Source organism: Mesocricetus auratus, unplaced genomic scaffold (genome assembly GCF_017639785.1).
Source record: "Mesocricetus auratus isolate SY011 unplaced genomic scaffold, BCM_Maur_2.0 Super-Scaffold_100011, whole genome shotgun sequence".
Taxonomy (NCBI): Eukaryota; Metazoa; Chordata; class Mammalia; order Rodentia; family Cricetidae; genus Mesocricetus; species Mesocricetus auratus.
The window spans coordinates 79,049,542-79,067,114 of record NW_024429195.1 but is presented as its reverse complement, the minus strand read 5'-3'; the positions used below and the strand labels follow the sequence as shown (position 1 = coordinate 79,067,114).

Genomic DNA, 17,573 nt, shown 5'->3' with positions numbered 1-17,573 from the left:
GAAATAAAGGAAAACAGATCAGTTTTGTGAATTTTATTACCACCATAGGAAAAATTGTTTCTCCATCGAGGAGGCAAATTCCATGACACAATCTGTGGTGGTTTGAATGACAATATCTCTCCCCAACCCCCGCAAAGCTCACATCAGACCCAACTCCCTGCCTGCTGGCTGCTGATCAGGATATAAAGTTCTGAGTGATATAAAGTTCTGGTACCATGCCTGTCTGCCTCCCACCATGATGATCAGAGACTAGCCTTCTAAAACTTTAAGATGGCCCCCAGAGAAATGCTTTCTTTTATAAGAGTTTCCTTGGTCATGGTGTCTCTTCAGAGCAATAGGCCAGTAACTAAAACACAGTGTTATGGTGTTCACTAGCAAAACAATGGGAATTAGACTGGGAGCTGCCTCAGAAGTAGTTGCTGAGTGAAAAGAGCAAGCAAGAGAGCAGGAGGTCAGAGGGCATGCATCAGAGCCGCTCAAATCCCAAGGAATCGTGGAACTTCACAATAGATACTTCAATTTCAACAGGTATTTGAAGTCACAGTATGTATTATAACAAGCACTGTCTCCTCCTCTTACTAAGAACTGAATTCAGAGCCTCCTGTAGGCTAGGCCAGGACACTACCAACTCAACAGGTTTTTTCCTAGACTCAATTTCCAGAACGCATTCTGTTCTAATATGCATTGAGAGAATGGCAGCTGCACACGGGCTGCTCGGTCTATGGTTACCCAGGATTGGTGCCCCTCCATCGTAGACAGGAGGCTCCCAGTCTATAGTTACCCAGGATTGGTGCCCCTCCATCGTAGACAGGAGGCTCCCAGTCTATAGTTACCCAGGATTGGTGACCCTCCATCGTAGACAGGAGGCTCCCAGTTCATGATACACCAGTCATCTCCCACCTCTGTCACATTTGGTGCTACTGGAGGATCTGGGATGTCTGTTGTAGACAAAACAGAAAAGTGTTGATAGTAAATGTGGTTTTGTTTGTTTATTTGTCTTTTCTTATCTGAAATGCATTTAAAAATTATCCTGGACAATATGTCAATACAGGGTAAAGGGAAAAGAGCTTAGTGAAAATAAATATAACAATGTCTAAAATCCTTGAAAACTGTCACATGAGAAGACATGGTCCACTCTAAGCATAGCACCAATAGACAGGCTAATGTGGAAGGCGAGTGCTCACGGGGCTTCTCCCCATATACAAAGAGCTGCCAAGGCAACTAAGGAATGGTGAGAAACAGTCTTCCCATGGATGAGCCCCCAATTGGTTATCCAATACTAAGAGGTAAGTCCAGAGACCATACACATGCAAATAACACTGAATGGACTGAGCAGGCTGTGTTTCTACACACGTATTTGGTGAGTGTGTGCGTGAGTGCGTGCGTCTGTGCATGCGTGCGTGCGTGTGTGTGTGTGTGTGTGTGTGTGTGTGTGTGTGTAAGAATTGAAAGAGACCATGAATTTGAGAGGGTGTTGGGGGGAAAAGGGGGAGCTGGGTGGAGGAAAAGAGAGGGGTAAAACAATGTAATTATATCTTCATTGTAAAAACATTAATTTTAGAGGGTTCCCAAAGAGATGATGACTTTGAAGAACTAATGACCAATAGTCCCAAATGCCCCTAACTATTCAGTTCCTCCAGTTAGAAGCTCACTATATAAGAAAAATAAGAGGGAGGAAGGTAACGCAAAGAGACAAATAATAGACGTAGCACAAAGAGATGCCGGTTTCCTCCTGCCTGCCCAATGCTGGAGGCCGGTTCCCTGGAGAGCTTACCCACAACTTTAATCTTGATGCTTGCATGCGCTTCTCCAGCTTCGTTTTTCAGATTTATGTTGTACACACCAGAGTCATCTCTCTCTGCCACATCAATGACCAGCGTGCTGCTGTCAGGGTAGGATTCCGCCCTGATCCGGCCACTGCCCTCCATAATAGCCTGACAAGGAAGAGGCAAACATGGCATGATGGACTGACAGGAGCCGCTGCAGAGCACCGGAGGACCCCAGGCAGGCAGACCCGAGGACCCTGGGCAGGCGGGACGGAGAGCCTAACCTACGCATTATAGGGTCAGTCTTCACCTACTCCAGTTAACCCATTTACACATGTGGAAACCCAGATTTCACATGCTCAAAGCCCTCATGGTTGGGAGGGAGAGAGGTGGATCTCCATTTGAAAGCCCATTAACCACACACTTTACCCAGAGAAAGCTGGAAGGCAGAAAAACACAAGTGTGGAAGGTGTCCTTTTAGGGAGCAAGCCTCTTTATGTATAAAATCCCACTAACTCGTATCAGAGACTCATGAGTTTGATTTATATGGATGTCTTGAGAGCTTGAAAACATTGAGAAGGCTGAGAGTGGTGGCATCCATCTTTAGTCTCAGAGCTCTGGAAGTGGGTCTCTGTGAGTTCAAGGTCAGCCTGGTCTACTTAACAAGTTTGAGGCCAGCCAGAGCTACATATATAATGAGGTCTTGTCTTATAAACAAAGAAAAGACCCACAAAAAGCATGGAGGAGGGTGGATGGTGCTGAAGAATGGTGCAGGAATAATCTTCCACTCCAGTTAACATTAAGTTCCTATTTCTTTTCCCTCCAGAGTTATTCGTTTTTATTTTATAAGCATGGTTGTTTTGCCTGCAGATGTCTCTTCACCATGTACATGCAGTGCCCCTAACAGTCAGAAGAGGGCACCAGATCTCCTGCATCTGGAATTATAGGTGGTTGTGAGCTGTTACGTGGGTGCTGGGAACTGACACCTGGGTCCTCTGCAAGAGCAGTCAGTGCTCCTAACCACTGCACCGTCTCTCCAGCCCCAAGTTTCCACTTCAGATAAGGGCATGGAAGAAGGACTAATTTCCAATTGGCAGAGAAAAGCTGAGCTTTCTATTGTACTCTTCTACTTATATTTTAAAATCTTAAATCACTCAGCTGCAACCCCAAACTCTGATCTATTGAGCCGGGGTCTCACTCTATAGCCCTGACTGGCCTGTAGACCAGGCTGGCCTTGAACTCACAGACATCTGCCTGCCTCTGCCTCCAGAGTGCTGGGATTAGAGGCCACCGCACTGGCCAGAGAGCCCCAGGGCTTGATTGGTGCAGCTTTCTACTCTGGCACATGTCTGACGAGCTTGGGCTCCTGGAATAAAAATTCCTAAACAGTCTTTGGGTTCTGTCTGGGTGTCTCCTCCTTGCACGTTATGTGAAACTGAAGTATCTCCTCTCCTCCTTCTCTCCTCTGCTAGGAACACATGCTGCTCAACCCCTAAGCACATTCCCCATCCCAGGAGAACTCTCTAAGCAAGGCAGATATAGACCATCCTCACTCAGAGGGCAGATTCGGAGTCGTTATCTTTCATAACTTGACTCCAATGTCCGGAAAATAAGTGTTCCCACAATTTTGTCAGTTTGGGGATTACCTACGTGAGAATATAAATCAGGTTCCTGTTCCATTTTGGCAGGAAGTCTCCTGTTTTTAAATGTAATTTTTTTTGGTGGCAGGAAGCCAGGGGTAGCTCAATCTGAGATTACTTGCCCACCTCTCCTGTTTTTAAATGTAATTTTTTTGGTGGCAGGAAGCCAGGGGTGGCTCAATCTGAGGTTCCTTGCCCACCTCTTCTGTTTTTCTCCTCCTGGCCTATGTGTCCCAGCAGCCCTGGCTTTCTAGGCCTCCCACACATGGAATTCATTCTCTGTCCTTGACCTTGGCATGGCCTTCACCAGGCAATCTCTTCCCTTCAGAGTTCTTTGCGTCAGCAACTCCGGCCACGGCGCCTATACAGCCACCTGCTATCACAGAATGCGTTTGGTCTTTTCCTTGTTATATATTATTATTACACTGATTATTATTAGGGTTTTCTTTTGTTTTTTGAGACAGGGTTTCTCTGTATTGTTTTGGAGGCTGTCCTGGAATTCACTCTGTAGACCAGGCTGGCCTCGAATTTACAGAGATCCGCCTGCTTCTGCCTCCCAAGTGCTGGGATTAAAAGCGTGCGCCACCACCGCCCAGCTATTATTAGGATTTTTGGAGATGGGTCTTTTTAGGTACCCTTGGCTGATCTTGAGTGCTCCTGCCCTGCTCAGTGTAATTGCTATGGTGTATGACACATACCCAGCTTAGCATATCCTCTTATTATTTCATAGCACTTCTTACCATACAAAGTGATTATGTCCCTTAATTTATTTACGTATTTACTACTTCTCTACTCTCTTCTTCTCGCCCCAGGACACCCATGGGATATGAGGTGGGACCATGTCCATAATTCACAAAGTCATGCTGGCCAAATACGAAAATAAGTGATTAATAGATTTACCTGAAAACCAGGCCACATGCCACATTTCCTTTTGAAAGAATTATACCCATAATGTACTCTTTTATGTGAAGAAGGGGAGTTTTTGTGTGTGTGTGTGGGGGTGTGAGACAGGGTCTCACTTTGTAGCTGTCCTGGAACTCATTATGTAGACCAGGCTAGCTTCAAACTCACAGAAATCTGCCTGCCTCTGTCTCCAGTGTTCAGATAGACATGTTGACTTACACCTTTTCCCTTCACCTGAATCGTGGGGCCAAGGGACAAGGAGTTGAGCTGTTTGTGTGTGTGTGTGTGTGTGTGTGTGTGTGAGAGAGAGAGAGAGAGAGAGAGAGAGAGAGAGAGAGAGAGAGAGAGAGAGAGAGAGAGAGAGAGAGAGAGAGAGAGAGAGAGACCTTGTCTGCTCGGCTCCAGATGGCTTTGGGAGGCGGTTCCCCTGTGACAGGGATCTCAAGACGAAGCTTGCTTCCAGCAATCACTGTCACGGTGTTGTCAGCATCGAGGCCATCCAGGATGATCTTGGGAGGATCTGGAATATACAGCATAGCTTTTGTCATCACACAGTCATTTCCATGTGATGTTTTGGCTAGTGGTTGGTTACTGATAACATTGGTAACAATCACTTTTAACCTGGATAAAAGTATATATGCGAGTCATCCCAGCAGTTGGTGTTTGGCACCTTATAAACTGCTTCTTGTTAGATTCTTAAATTGGCTACTTATAATGAATCTTTTAGCTCATATAGCTTTTGATACATTACAGTTCAAGGTAAGCAAGCAAGTGAACAGCTATATGATAATTTCTCTGATCTACTCACCAATGACATGAACTTTGGCAGACATAGGAACATTGTAGGCATCTGGTGTAAACACGTATTCACCTTCATCTTCAGTGAGAGCATTGGCTATGACTAATTTGTGGATTCTGAAGAAATAGGAAAAACAGATTTCTAGCACTTTGCAAGGGCGTAGAGTGTACATGACCCAAACTGAAGAGACCTGTCCTTTATTGAAGGCACTCACTTCATATAGGAGAGAGAGAAATAGGGGACGTGGAGAGATGAGGGTTATTCTATTTATTGACCAAATAAGATCTGTTTTGGAGTATATGAAAATATCTCTGCAATTGTATCTGCTTATTATGTATGCAAGTCTCTACTATTCTCTTGTCTCAACTTGAAAGATAACAAAACATAGCAGCTTAATATATGTGACACTTAAACATTCAAGAAATTACAAAGGAAAACACTCACTGTGGCTTTATGTATCAAAGAGGAATAGTTCCTAGGTTAGCAGGTCGTGAGTCAGTGAAGACTGGATGGAGTCTATGGATCTTCTCACTGAGCAGAGTGTACATTTGGGGTCTAGGGGTGTAACTTAGTGGTAGAGCATCAGCCTAGCATGTGTGAAGGCCTGGATTCATTCCTCAGCACTCACACAGATGTGCTAATACAGACACACATCTAGTAACACACGAAGGACATTCTACGATGTTATGGATATGTGTATTTTTGTATATATATAAAATTTTAGAGAACTTTTTAAGTTCCATAAATCTACATGTGATCTGGCGAGAGTTCTTGAGTCAAGGTTCAATGTTTTTTGCCTTAAATCTTTACTAGATTCTAGGCAATTATGCCTCCCACAAGAAAACAAAAATAGAAGGAAAGTTATGTAATAGTTATTATTATTAAAGGCTGACAATAACTATTGTGCAAAGTTTTTTATTTTAAGATTTATTTATTATCTTGGTGGTGGTGGCACATGCCTTTAATCCCAGCACTCAGGAGGCAGAAGCAGGTAAATCTATGTGAGTCTAAAGCCAGTCTGATCTACAGAGAGAGATCCAGGACAACCAGTGCTACACAGAGAAACCATGTTTCAAAAAATTTATTTTATTGTATGCGTACGGGTGTTTTGTTTGCATGTATGTTTGTGTACGGTGTCCATGCAGTGCCTGTGAAGGCCAGAAGAGGGCATCAGAGCCTTTGATACTAGAATTAAGACAGTTGTGAGCTACCATGTGGATGCTGAGAATTGAACTCCGGACCTCTAAAAGGGCAGCCAGTGCTTTTAACCACTGAACCTCTCCTGCCACAGGGTATAAGGATCTTAACTGACATGTATTTGCATTCTGGAACCAGGCAACAAATGCCATAAAATAGAATGAGTGCTCCTAGAAACTGGACAGAGGAGGTTGGTATTAAAGACACAGGGTGGGGGAAGCAGCACCAGACAGCACAATGTAGGTTCTTCCCAAGCAGAGGGAACTCCCTCATCACGTCAGCTCAACATGTCCCGTTCAAGGTCTGGTATTAGTCCTCCCTATCTCAGTTTCTGCAAACTCACATGAGCACCTTGGTTTGAGCAAGGCAGGGTGAAACTGTAGCGTGGGTACTTCCATGTTTATTTGGTTTGCTGGGCCCGGTGCAGGAATTCAGTCCAAACCAATGGTCTCCTACATCGGTGAACACTAGGGCTAGCTGATAATTGGTCAGGTCCTCAACTAGAATTCAGTAATTCCTCTACCCACATGTTCAGATGGTGCCGTTGACAGGTCTTGGATGGTGCACCATAGCAGGAGGTGTAAGAGGATCTCAAGTAGGATGTGCAATTTAGGGAGTAGGGAAAGTGAATGCGGCTAATTCCTTACGAACGGCCCACCCGGCTTGCTTACCTTCCTTTGTGAACAACCTTCAAACGGTCACTCTCCTGAACAGGGAGCCCATTTTTTGTCCATTTTCCTGGCACATTTTCAGAGATTTCACACTTCAAACACACTTCTTTTCCAAGTTTTACAGTCTGATCGGTCAGAGGTGTTGTGATCTTAAGAGGCCTCACTACAGAGATAGAGAGCGTTAGGGACCCGCAGACCAACTCCAGACAAGCTAACATGGTGGCTCTTCAGTGTCCTGTCAGTTCTTCCGTGACACATGCTTCGAAGGTGGCGCTTTTCCCAGCGCAGATGATGTAACCGAGCAGAACTAAGCGGAACACAAGTTCCATCACCTCGAATATCTGTCTCGTTCACCCATAAGGCACGAGCCACATCCACTCACGTCTAAGGTTACGACTGCTCATCTGATATCAAACACTCCTCATGCTGCTTCATGATGCATCCCAGCGCCACACCCACAAGCAAATCTCAGGCCCCTTCCAAGGGAAAGTACTGTGTTTACCAACAATTTAACATGAGAGAAACTGTGACAATGTTTTGTTCTTCTGAGTGAAGTCATTGGGTTTTAAAAATTTTTTTAAAGACTTATTTTTATGAGTATTTACTTGCATCTATGCAAATACACCTTGCGTATGCCTTGAGGCCAGAGAAGGCGTTGAACCCCTTGGAACTGGAGCTACAGATGACCGAGAGCCACTATGTGGGTGCTGAGAACAGACACTGGACCCTCCGCAAGAGCCACACATGCTTTAGACCACAGAGCCATTTCTCCACCCTTTCCTTTTTGATGGTGCCTAGCAGAGGTTCTTCAGTGTAAAGGCCCGAATCTTATCTATTCCATAAGTCCTGTAGTTATTATCACATGAATTTGCATAACAATGATTTTTTAGAAATAGATACACACATGAAGGCAAAACTGACTATAATTACTTTGAATGATAAAAATCTGCCTGTGGTCCACACCCATTTTGATATCAACATATGGAGAATGTTGAAATTGTTTCTTCTGGACCAACAAAGGAGTAAAGAAGAAAGATGTCTGCTCTGTATTTAATTTTAATTTTTTTTGAGACAGTGTTTCTCTGAATTACTTTGGAGGCTGTCCTGGAACTCACTCTGTAGACCAGGCTGGCCTCGAACTCACAGAGATCTGTCTGCCTCTGCATCCTGCACTACCACTACCTGGCATTGATTTCTTTCTAAGAGACTTTGATATGATACTTGGCTAGAGTGTGGTCCAATTCTGCATATTTTAAAATGCCATGGGTAAAAGATCTAGCAGATTGAGACTTTCCTACAACTGAGTTCATGAGCACAATCTCATTTGTCAGTTTAGAAGACATCAAAGGTGTCTGACTTACAGTCGACGCTTAGTTTAGCCGATGATTGTCCCCCGGTTGTCATGACTGAGTACTCGGCACTGTCAGCCTTTGTCGCACCTTCTATGATCAAAATGTGCTTCTTGCCCTCAACTTTAATTTTGTATCTTGACTTTGGACCTGGTACAATCTCTTCACCATTCTTAAACCTGAGTTAGCATTGATAGGAAGGAAGGAGGAAGATGTTCAGTGGGAAGAAGGGAATAAGGGAGGAACAAACTAAATCATATATATGCATAAATATGAATTTATATAATATATATTATAAACTTGGCCTCACTTCCAAACTCATAACACATTTTAAAGTTATCCATATTCTAGATTAGTACTAACAATCTTTTCCACACTAATAACTACTGTTGTGTACTTGGCCATATTCCTCTCAATATCACAATTCATTTCACAATCTTAAATCTTCTAGTTTTTAACTTTGAGCTAACTCTTGGGAAGCAAACAATAAAAGACTCTTTACTTCCCATCACCTCAGATTTTTGTTCACATGCACGCGTTCTTGCATGCGTGCATGCGTGTGTGTGTGTGTGTGTGTGTGTGCGTGTGTTGAACAAGGTAACTATGCATCACCACTAAGCCACATCTCCTGGCTCTGTTTAATTGAAAAGAGTTTGTGATTTTTAGCTAATCATATTTTTCTAGGGAACTGAAAAAATGCAGTGGTGAAAGTTGAAAGCTTAGGCGGTAGGGCTGGTGTCTGGGCCTCGCACATCCTAGGCAGTGCTGTCCCACTGGGTTACCGCCCCAGTGAGGATTTAAATGGAAAATAGATACATGATATTTTCCATGTATATTACTAGTAAGGACTGCTACAAAGTTTAAGAATACCCATGGTATTTCCAGTCAAAATTCTTGGGTGACCTGTGTGATCCATTTACTAGTAAGTACCTGCCTCCCTACATCTCTGCCCAGACAGATCTCCAAGACCTGGCTTTTCAGATCATGGTATGGTTTTGATTATCAGCTCTGCTAATACAAAAGGGGTTGAGATCATTTTCATGCTTAGAAGACACAACCATGTTGCACTCTATTGGTTATGAAGAAGCTTTCTTTGTCTATTAGACACAGCATCAACAAAACACTTTACCATTTTACATTGGCATCGTCTTCTGACACCTCAACTTCCAGCTCCACTCGCTCCCCGCAGTAAGCGTTCATGTCTTCCAGTTGCTTCGTCACCATAATTGGAGGCTCTAGTTGGCAAAGGGGAAACCAAAATCATTAAACATCCGAAGCCTGTGTCTTGAACCCGTTTGTTCACAGAGGAAAATCCAGCAATGGGAAAGAATAATCAATCTGGGGTGGGAATTGGAGGTGAGAATCTCTGCTTGTCCACTGCAAAACAAACAGCTGTCAGTGCTGGATCAGTTCCCGCCAATTGTTTCAAAAGTATTCAAACCAAATGTTGTTCTGGAGAGCACATAAAATGTGTGCCAAGTATCCTGCCTTCATCAAGCAAGGTAGCAGGGGGTAGACACTGCGGATGGAGGAGAACGCGCGATGCTTGAAGGTTTCTATTTTCCCTCTTGACCAAAGTCAGGGATAGAGTTATCTGTAACCAGAGGGCTTCATAGAGAAGCAAGGTCAGCCTGGCATTTTCTGACTCCCCCAGCTTTTCATCTGGTTAGTAAATGCTGCTCTTTTGACTCCAGCGAACGATGCACCTCCTCCTGATGAAACTGTTTTCATGTATTCAGCTAAGTGGCCAAAATGCAGGCTACCCATTAAAACCTGTTGGGTTTCAGAGGCTATAACTGAAATGTCCATCTTGAAGAATAAGTAGCGCTTGGCTTAAGCAAAAAAGCGCTAGGCAGTTTCATGCAGCAGCTTTTCTCTCCCCTCAGCTGCTCTATTCTTCAACAAATCAGAAGACTAACTAGGATTCAGGATACTTGCTGACACAGTGGAGCCTCAATATGGAGACATCCTAACCCGCAAGCTTCTGCTCCGGGCTGATGTGGCTACCTTGCCTCTCCTTTGGATCAGTGTCCCTGGGAGGAGATCCCTTGCCCCTCGATAGCGCAAGAGGAGATTTCTTCTTACCTCTCACGAAGAGCTCGGTAGAACATTTCTCATCTCCAGCTGTCACATAATATTCCGAATCATCTGTCAGTGCACAGTTATTAATAAACATGATCCTCTCGTTTCCTTTGTGTTCAAAGATGTATCTGTTTAAACAGGAGGGAGGCAGAGTTTGTGGTCTCCATTTTCTTTACTTTATTAGCAGATTTGGCTTATAATTTGTTCATACTTGAGAATCAAGGATAAACCTATGAACTTCCATTTGTGTGGCACATTTGATATGCTCAATTAATGTCATACCAAAGCTCATTTTTATTTTTATGATACATTGCAAGTATGTTCATTTATATATACTATTTAATTTGTTAATCTTTTCTTTTACATAAGTCTTTATTACAAATATATATAAAAATTCTCATATAGTTAATTTTTAACCTGCTTTTGGAAGATAGAGTTGGTTGAGTGGGTTAGATTTTTAACTCTGTACATTCTTCAAATGATTATGTATTAATTACATATGTTACAAAAGTGGCAGGCACTTTATCATACTTGCTTACACATATCCCTTTATCATTTAGCTCATGGACACAGGATATTTTTATTGGATGAAGAAATGATTGTGCAATTTAAGCAATAACTGTCCTTGATTGATAAGATCAGCAGCAAATATGTTTCTCAAATGAGTGTAAGCACTGGGCCTATTGTATCACAGTTACTCTCTATTAAGAAATCACATGCCAGGCTGGAGAGATGACTCAGCAGTTAAGAGCACTGGCTGCTCTTCCTGAGGACCTGGGTTCAATTCCCAGCACTCATGTGGCAGCTCACAATATTCTGTAACTCAACTTCTGGCCTCCATAACTACAAATAGTACACAGGTATACATATGAGGCAAAACGCCAATGCACATCAAATCAAATCCATTTAAAAAATAGTTTAGAAACAGAAAGCTAGAAGTTAGGAAGAGAAAATATTCTAATTATATGTGTGGAGTATGGAGAAGCACATGGAGTATTTTATAGCTGACAAAAAAAAAGTTGGGAAATATCTCAAATTGAAGACTCAAGAGCAAAACAAATCACCATTTTCTAGTAGAGCCACCCTAGGAAAAACCATGTTTGAGTGAATTCAGGCTGTTTTCGAGAGACTTTTGCACCACATATAAATATTTACGTCTGAAAGTCATCCTGTTAGGGTTGAGCCCATGGGAAAGCTGGAAACACTTCACTGTACTCTAAAAGTAAAGGGTTTCTGGAATTAAAGTCTGGGTTAGTGTACAGGTGACACGTATTAACTTAAAACAGGACGTTAGGGCTGGAGATCTCCCAGGCTTTGGGAGATCTCTATGAAGTAGTTTTACAACAGACTAACAAAACCACGGAACATCAGAGATCGGTTTGATTTCTGTGGTAGAACATTATTTCAAGGGGTGTGGCTTTTGTTTATGTTATATTTGTTTAACTGTGTGAAGCTGTGTTACTGTGCCTGCCTAAAACACCTGATGGTCTAATAAAGAGCTGAATGGCCAACATCGAGGCAGGAGCTAGGATAGGTGTGGCTGGCAGGCAGAGAGGAGAAACAGGAGAAACGAGGGAGAAGCAGCAGCAAGAGGAAAAGGAGGATGTCAGGAATCAGCCACCCAGCTACACAGTAAGACACGGAGTTAGAAGGGAAGAAAGAAACGCAGAAGAACAAAAGACAAAAGCCCAGAGGGAAAAGGTAGATGGGTTAATTTAAAAATAAGAAAAGCTGGCTAGAAACAGGCCAAGCTATGGCTGGGCATTCAAACTAAGCTTAAGCCTTCATGTATCTATTTGGGAGCTGAGTAGTGGGCCCCTCAAAAAACCAAGAGAGTAAAACACATGTAACACAACAGACTCCTTCCTTTGGAAGAGGGACAAGACATAATAAAACGCAGGCTTAGGCCCGAATTTCATTATCTTAACATCAAGCAGTTCTGTTTAGATGCAATACTCTGTGTACTCCCAACCGTGTCAAGTAGAAGATGTCCAAACACTACCAAATACTCATGTTATTGTGTGTGTGTGTGTGTGTGTGTGTGTGTGTGTGTGTCGACCCCAAAACAAATACAAAACCCCAGACCTTCTAATTATGAGATGCAATTTTCATCAGGCATAGAAATGTGTGTTTCAAGTGCTTCTAAGTCTTATTATTTTGAATAGAGAGAAGTTTAGGTGACATAATGTATAGTGACACAAAATAACTGTGTCTCACTTGAAATAGCCTCAGAAAACATGAGTTTTACACAGCACTTCAGTGACTTTCAGAATTCCAAACTACACGAAAAGTGACTTCAGCCTTTCTTTTCCTTCCATACAGTTTTATATTATGAAGAGGTATTGAAAAAAGTTCTTTTAGTCCCTAAAAGGGAAGTCAAACTACTGTTCATCTGGACCCTTCGAAACCCACTTACTTTGTGCTGGGCCGAATTTCTTGACCATTTTTAAACCATTTCACCTCCAGCTTTGGATCTGCCAACTCCACAACAAATCTCACTCTGCCCCCTTTATCAATCTGATACGCAGGATCGAGAATTTTTGCAAAGGCTGTAAATAGAAACAAAAATATGACCATGTGTATACACACAGGCAACCAATTTAAACAGCTAATGTGTGCATGAAAAAAATCTAAGAACAAGTTTTAAAAAAAGAGTCTTGGGGAAGAGAAAAGATGGAAGGTTACCTCTTATATTTCAGGGTTATGTTGACATGCTTGCAGTAAGATGATTTAAAAGTGAAAGAAGCTGTGCGTTTTTAAAGGAAGCTTAAGAGAAATGATAGCACTATACTAATTTTCAATTACATTTCTTTATCTTGTATGTGCCTGCATGCATGTGGGGAGCTGGTGTCTGAATACACTTTGGGGAGTCTGTTCTCACCTCCTCTCATTTTAAAGAGGCAAACCTGAACGTTAGATTCCCAACCAGTTACCTAGCACATGGATTCAGAACTCTGTTCAGAAAGGCCAGCCGGCCTTTCTAAGGGCTGCTCGGCTGGCTCTCCACCTCAGCGGTCGCTTCTGGAATCGTGATGCAGGGTTGCGAGAGTGGGAATGGCTCAGCCGTGCAAAGAAAATGTCAGGCAGGGCCGCTAGACTCCCCAGGGGCTGGTTCTCAACCAATTCAGGGTGACATTTAGAAGTGAGGACCAGATTTACAAAAAGCCACAATAAGAGTATTCAAATCCCATCTGAACATAAAGGGAAACAACCATAGGTTAGATGTCACCCTGACATATTAGACAACTGAACTGCGACAACGATCCAGGGCAGAAACGCTGGGAGCGCAGGAGGCCAACTTGAAACTCACACCATTCTAACCCCCCCCCCACCTTTGTGTTTCAAACCAAGTGAACCGACCCGGAAACCTTATTGGGTGTGAGGGGCAAACTCTGAGGAAGAATCCAGAGACACACAGTGAGGGAGATATGAGCCTAATAAATGGAGAGCTCCGAGAGGTTCCCAGAGGCCACAGGATGCCCTCTGCTTCCTTGTGTGGCATGCGTGGCTCTATAAAGGTGGACCCTGGGCCACGCCCCTACCAGCAGAGCACTACTCCCCCTGAAGCCAAAGTGAACTGGGGAACCATGAACCCCTGCAGGTCCCCGAGCCTTGCTTCATGGATGAGAAACAGGATGAGACTGGACACATAGCTCTAGGCGACAGACCAGCCTCCGCCACGTCCCTGGGCATGCTCACCTGCGCTCTTCTTCTCCACCCTGCGCATGCGCTTGAGCCGCTTCAGCATGCCACGCAGGTCGGTGATGCCATACTGGAAAGCGATCTTCTCGTACTCGTTGGGGTTGGCATTCTTCAGCAGCTCCCACACGTCTATCTCGGGCTCCTCCTCCTGCTGCTTCACCTCCCTAGCCCGGAAGAGGGGTCGCTTAGGTTGGAAACTGCCCTGCCCCGGAAAGACCACACTGTGTGGTGTGATCCCATTCGGTGACACTAAGGGTTCTGCCTAGAGTCCACTTGATCTCTTGGGAAGCCTCCAGAGAGTAGAAGATTAAATATGTACACTTTGAACTTTACTTTCCTGCTTAAAAACACAATGCTCGTCCTGCCCCTATTTCAAACCCACAAAATGAGGCCGACACACATAAATTTTTTTAGTGAGGGAGTTTAGTCTAAATGAACCATGACATAAACCTATCTCGGAATTTCTTCTTTAAGTTCTTATGTTCCCCGAGAAGGAAATACAATTGCAACACGGAGCTTAGGAGAGCCTAGGCGAGGATGATGTCTAATGATCTGCTTACACTGTCATGTGTAAGCTAGAGGGTGGAAGGACACAAGAGGTCTTTGGTCCACCATCTTAATGGCAATGTCTAGCCAGTCCCATTAAGGAAATATGTGTAGGGGCTGGCGAGATGGCTCTGCAGTTAAGAGCATGTACCGCTCTTTCGTAAGAGCTAAATCTGGTTCCCAGGGCACACACTAAAAAAAGTACCAACTGCCTGTTGTCCATCTCCAAGGAGTCCAATATCCTCTTAAGGCTTCTGCAAGCAGCCATACTCACACACACACACACACACACACACACACACACACACACACACACACACACACACACACACTTCTTTAAAAAAATTTTAAAGGAAAAAAATAATGCATCTTTAAAAAAATTCTTGACCCGCTTGGTCGGTGGTGACGCATCCTTTAATCCCAGCACTCAGGAGGCAGAGGAAGGCAGATCTCTGTGAGTTCGAGACCACAAGAGCTAGTTCCAGGACAGGCTCCAAAGCCACAGAGAAACCCTGTCTCGAAAAAACAAAAAACAAAAAACAAAAAAACCTCACGACCCATTTGGGTATGATGACACACACCTTTAATCCCAGCACTTCGGGAAGGGGAGGCAGGTAGATCTCTGAATTTTGATAGCAGATTGGTCTACATAGCAAACTTCAGGTCACCCAGGGCTACACACTGAGACCATGTCTCAAAAACCAAACAAGAACAAGAAACATCCTTTTCATCTCCTAAAAGTGAAAACATGCTTTGTATTCACATACAGATTGAAATTATCCTTAAATTGGAACAAGGCTAATAATTTCAGGCTCACTAACCCTGTAGATTGAAAGCGGTCTTCCTCTTAAATCCATCTTCTAAAGTATTTTACATTGGGGCCTGTAGAGATGGCGCAGTCATTAGACTGCTTGCTGCTCTTCCAGAGGATCTGAGTTCAGCTCTCAGCACCCATGTTGAGTAGCCATAGCAGCTTGTAACTCCAGATTGAAGGGCCTGATACCCTGGCTTCCATGGTCACCCACACATACTGGACACTCCTCACACAGACACAGATACACATAATTAAAGGTAATAAAACCAAATTTTTAACTATTTTAAATTTGGAGAATTGTAGTTTAAAATATATTTAAGTACACATGTGTATATTTTAAATTTGGAGAATTTTAGTTAAAATGTATATATAAGTACACATGTGTATATTTTAAATTTGGTATTTTAATTAAGAAAAGTTATGTTATACATATTTCAATTTATATATTTCATATTATATTTGGTGGACATATTTAAAGATATGAAAGTCTATATGTTTATAGACTTTCTGTTTGCTTTTACGATGGCTCATGTAGCCCAGGCTGACCCTGACTTTACCATATAGCCGAGGATGACTTTAAACTTCTGGTCCTCTTGCACCTACCTCTTGAGTGCTGAGATTAAAGATGTGTACCTCCATGCCCAATGCAGTGCTGCTAATCGAACCCATGGCTTTGTACACACCAGGTAAATAAATGTTCTACCAACAGAGCTACACACACACCATTTACTACAATTTAAATAGCTACAAGAGAGACAAGAAAAAAAAGAGGCATACTTGGTTCATGAGGTTTACAGAGGAGGCCAGTGAAAGTGTTCACCGTTCCCTAGACTCACCGCCAACCATCCCCAGAATCTTTCACTGATGTACGAGGCTATAGGCCTTCCCAGCGTGTTCCTTATCAAATTGTGTGAGGACATCACCGCGGTCTTCCCCTCTTTTCCCACCACTTTAGTGTAGCCTCGAGTTTAAACAGAAGCTTTTATTTTGTATGGGGATGTGAGGTCAAAGCTCTGTTCTGTAGCAGTCAGCTCCCCTAGAACCCATCTTTACACCCCGTGGTGGCTACTCAGGTCACTGTCTGTGTGGTCAGCTGAAGTACAGTGAGGAGAAAAATCTAGACTTTTAGGGTTTGTTGCATCATTGGCATAGACCTGTGCAGTGCCCAATGCACTTTTATCTACAGCAAAAATTCCTATAAATTGATGGTCCCAGTGAGCCATAAATCATTTATAGAAATTTTATGTAGAAATAAGACTTGTAAATATTTATAAAGGTCTAATCCCACAATGAAATACTGCCCCAAAGATTAGCCTTGATTCATCTAGTGTTTATTGAAATAAGCTGGATTTAATATGCAAAGGGAGAATTTCCTGTACAGAGACACTGGCTCTAGTATTTATCCAATTGAGATTTTGCCACACACTTCTGGAGAAGTAGAAGGGGTAACCATGTGTCATTACCACAATGAAAACACATGCAACCCACAGGTTAGTAAGAAACACACGCCTTCCACAGTAATAATGATGGGTTAGTACCATATATTAAATGAACGCAGTCTTTTGTGAACAATCCATGAATCTTAGCCTTAATTAAAGGATGTGAAGGAAACGAGAACTGGAGACATAGTCACTGCCCTTTTCCTAAGATTTGTTTTCTCTTGTCATTTGGGCTATAGAAGTAGGTTCCTCTTTCTTCCCCTGCAAACTGTTTGTAAAAACAGATTGTTTTTTTTTCTTTCCTTTCCCTTTCATTTTTAAATTGGAGCATGGCACTAAATTTACTGTACCACATCCTGATTATGTGAGTGTGTGTATGCGCGTGCGTGTGTGTGTGCGTGTGCGTGCGTGTGTGTATGCGCGTGTGCGTGTGCGTGTGTGTGTGTTCTTTGTATGAAGACAAACACATTGAAAGAAAACATTCCATTTTTCTAGAGGAAGGGATGGTTTCTTCTACCTACCATCTTTTATGTTTAATTTAATTTTTATAATTTTATTAGTTTTTATTTTTTGCATGTACATATGTGGAAAACACACTATAGAGAGGACATGGATTTTGACCAAAGTCACACAATGAAATTCTACGCTGTCAAGAAAGTGTGATC

General features: G+C 42.9%; 1 protein-coding gene across 12 annotated transcripts in view; it reads right to left on the bottom strand.

The window, feature by feature from the left end:
• Mybpc1 (myosin binding protein C1) overlaps positions 1-17,573 on the bottom strand; it is a 76,313-nt gene that overhangs the window by 22,277 nt on the left and 36,463 nt on the right. For all 12 annotated transcript variants that reach the window (XM_040755114.1, XM_040755107.1, XM_040755108.1 and 9 more), the window contains 10 exons: positions 14,107-14,273; positions 12,824-12,956; positions 10,411-10,535; positions 9,455-9,560; positions 8,338-8,504; positions 6,977-7,139; positions 5,118-5,224; positions 4,696-4,829; positions 1,775-1,934; positions 834-938 (listed from right to left, as the gene is read on the bottom strand). In XM_040755114.1, coding sequence (XP_040611048.1) covers positions 834-938; positions 1,775-1,934; positions 4,696-4,829; positions 5,118-5,224; positions 6,977-7,139; positions 8,338-8,504; positions 9,455-9,560; positions 10,411-10,535; positions 12,824-12,956; positions 14,107-14,273 — 1,367 coding nt within the window. The remainder of the gene's footprint in view (positions 1-833; positions 939-1,774; positions 1,935-4,695; positions 4,830-5,117; positions 5,225-6,976; positions 7,140-8,337; positions 8,505-9,454; positions 9,561-10,410; positions 10,536-12,823; positions 12,957-14,106; positions 14,274-17,573) is intronic.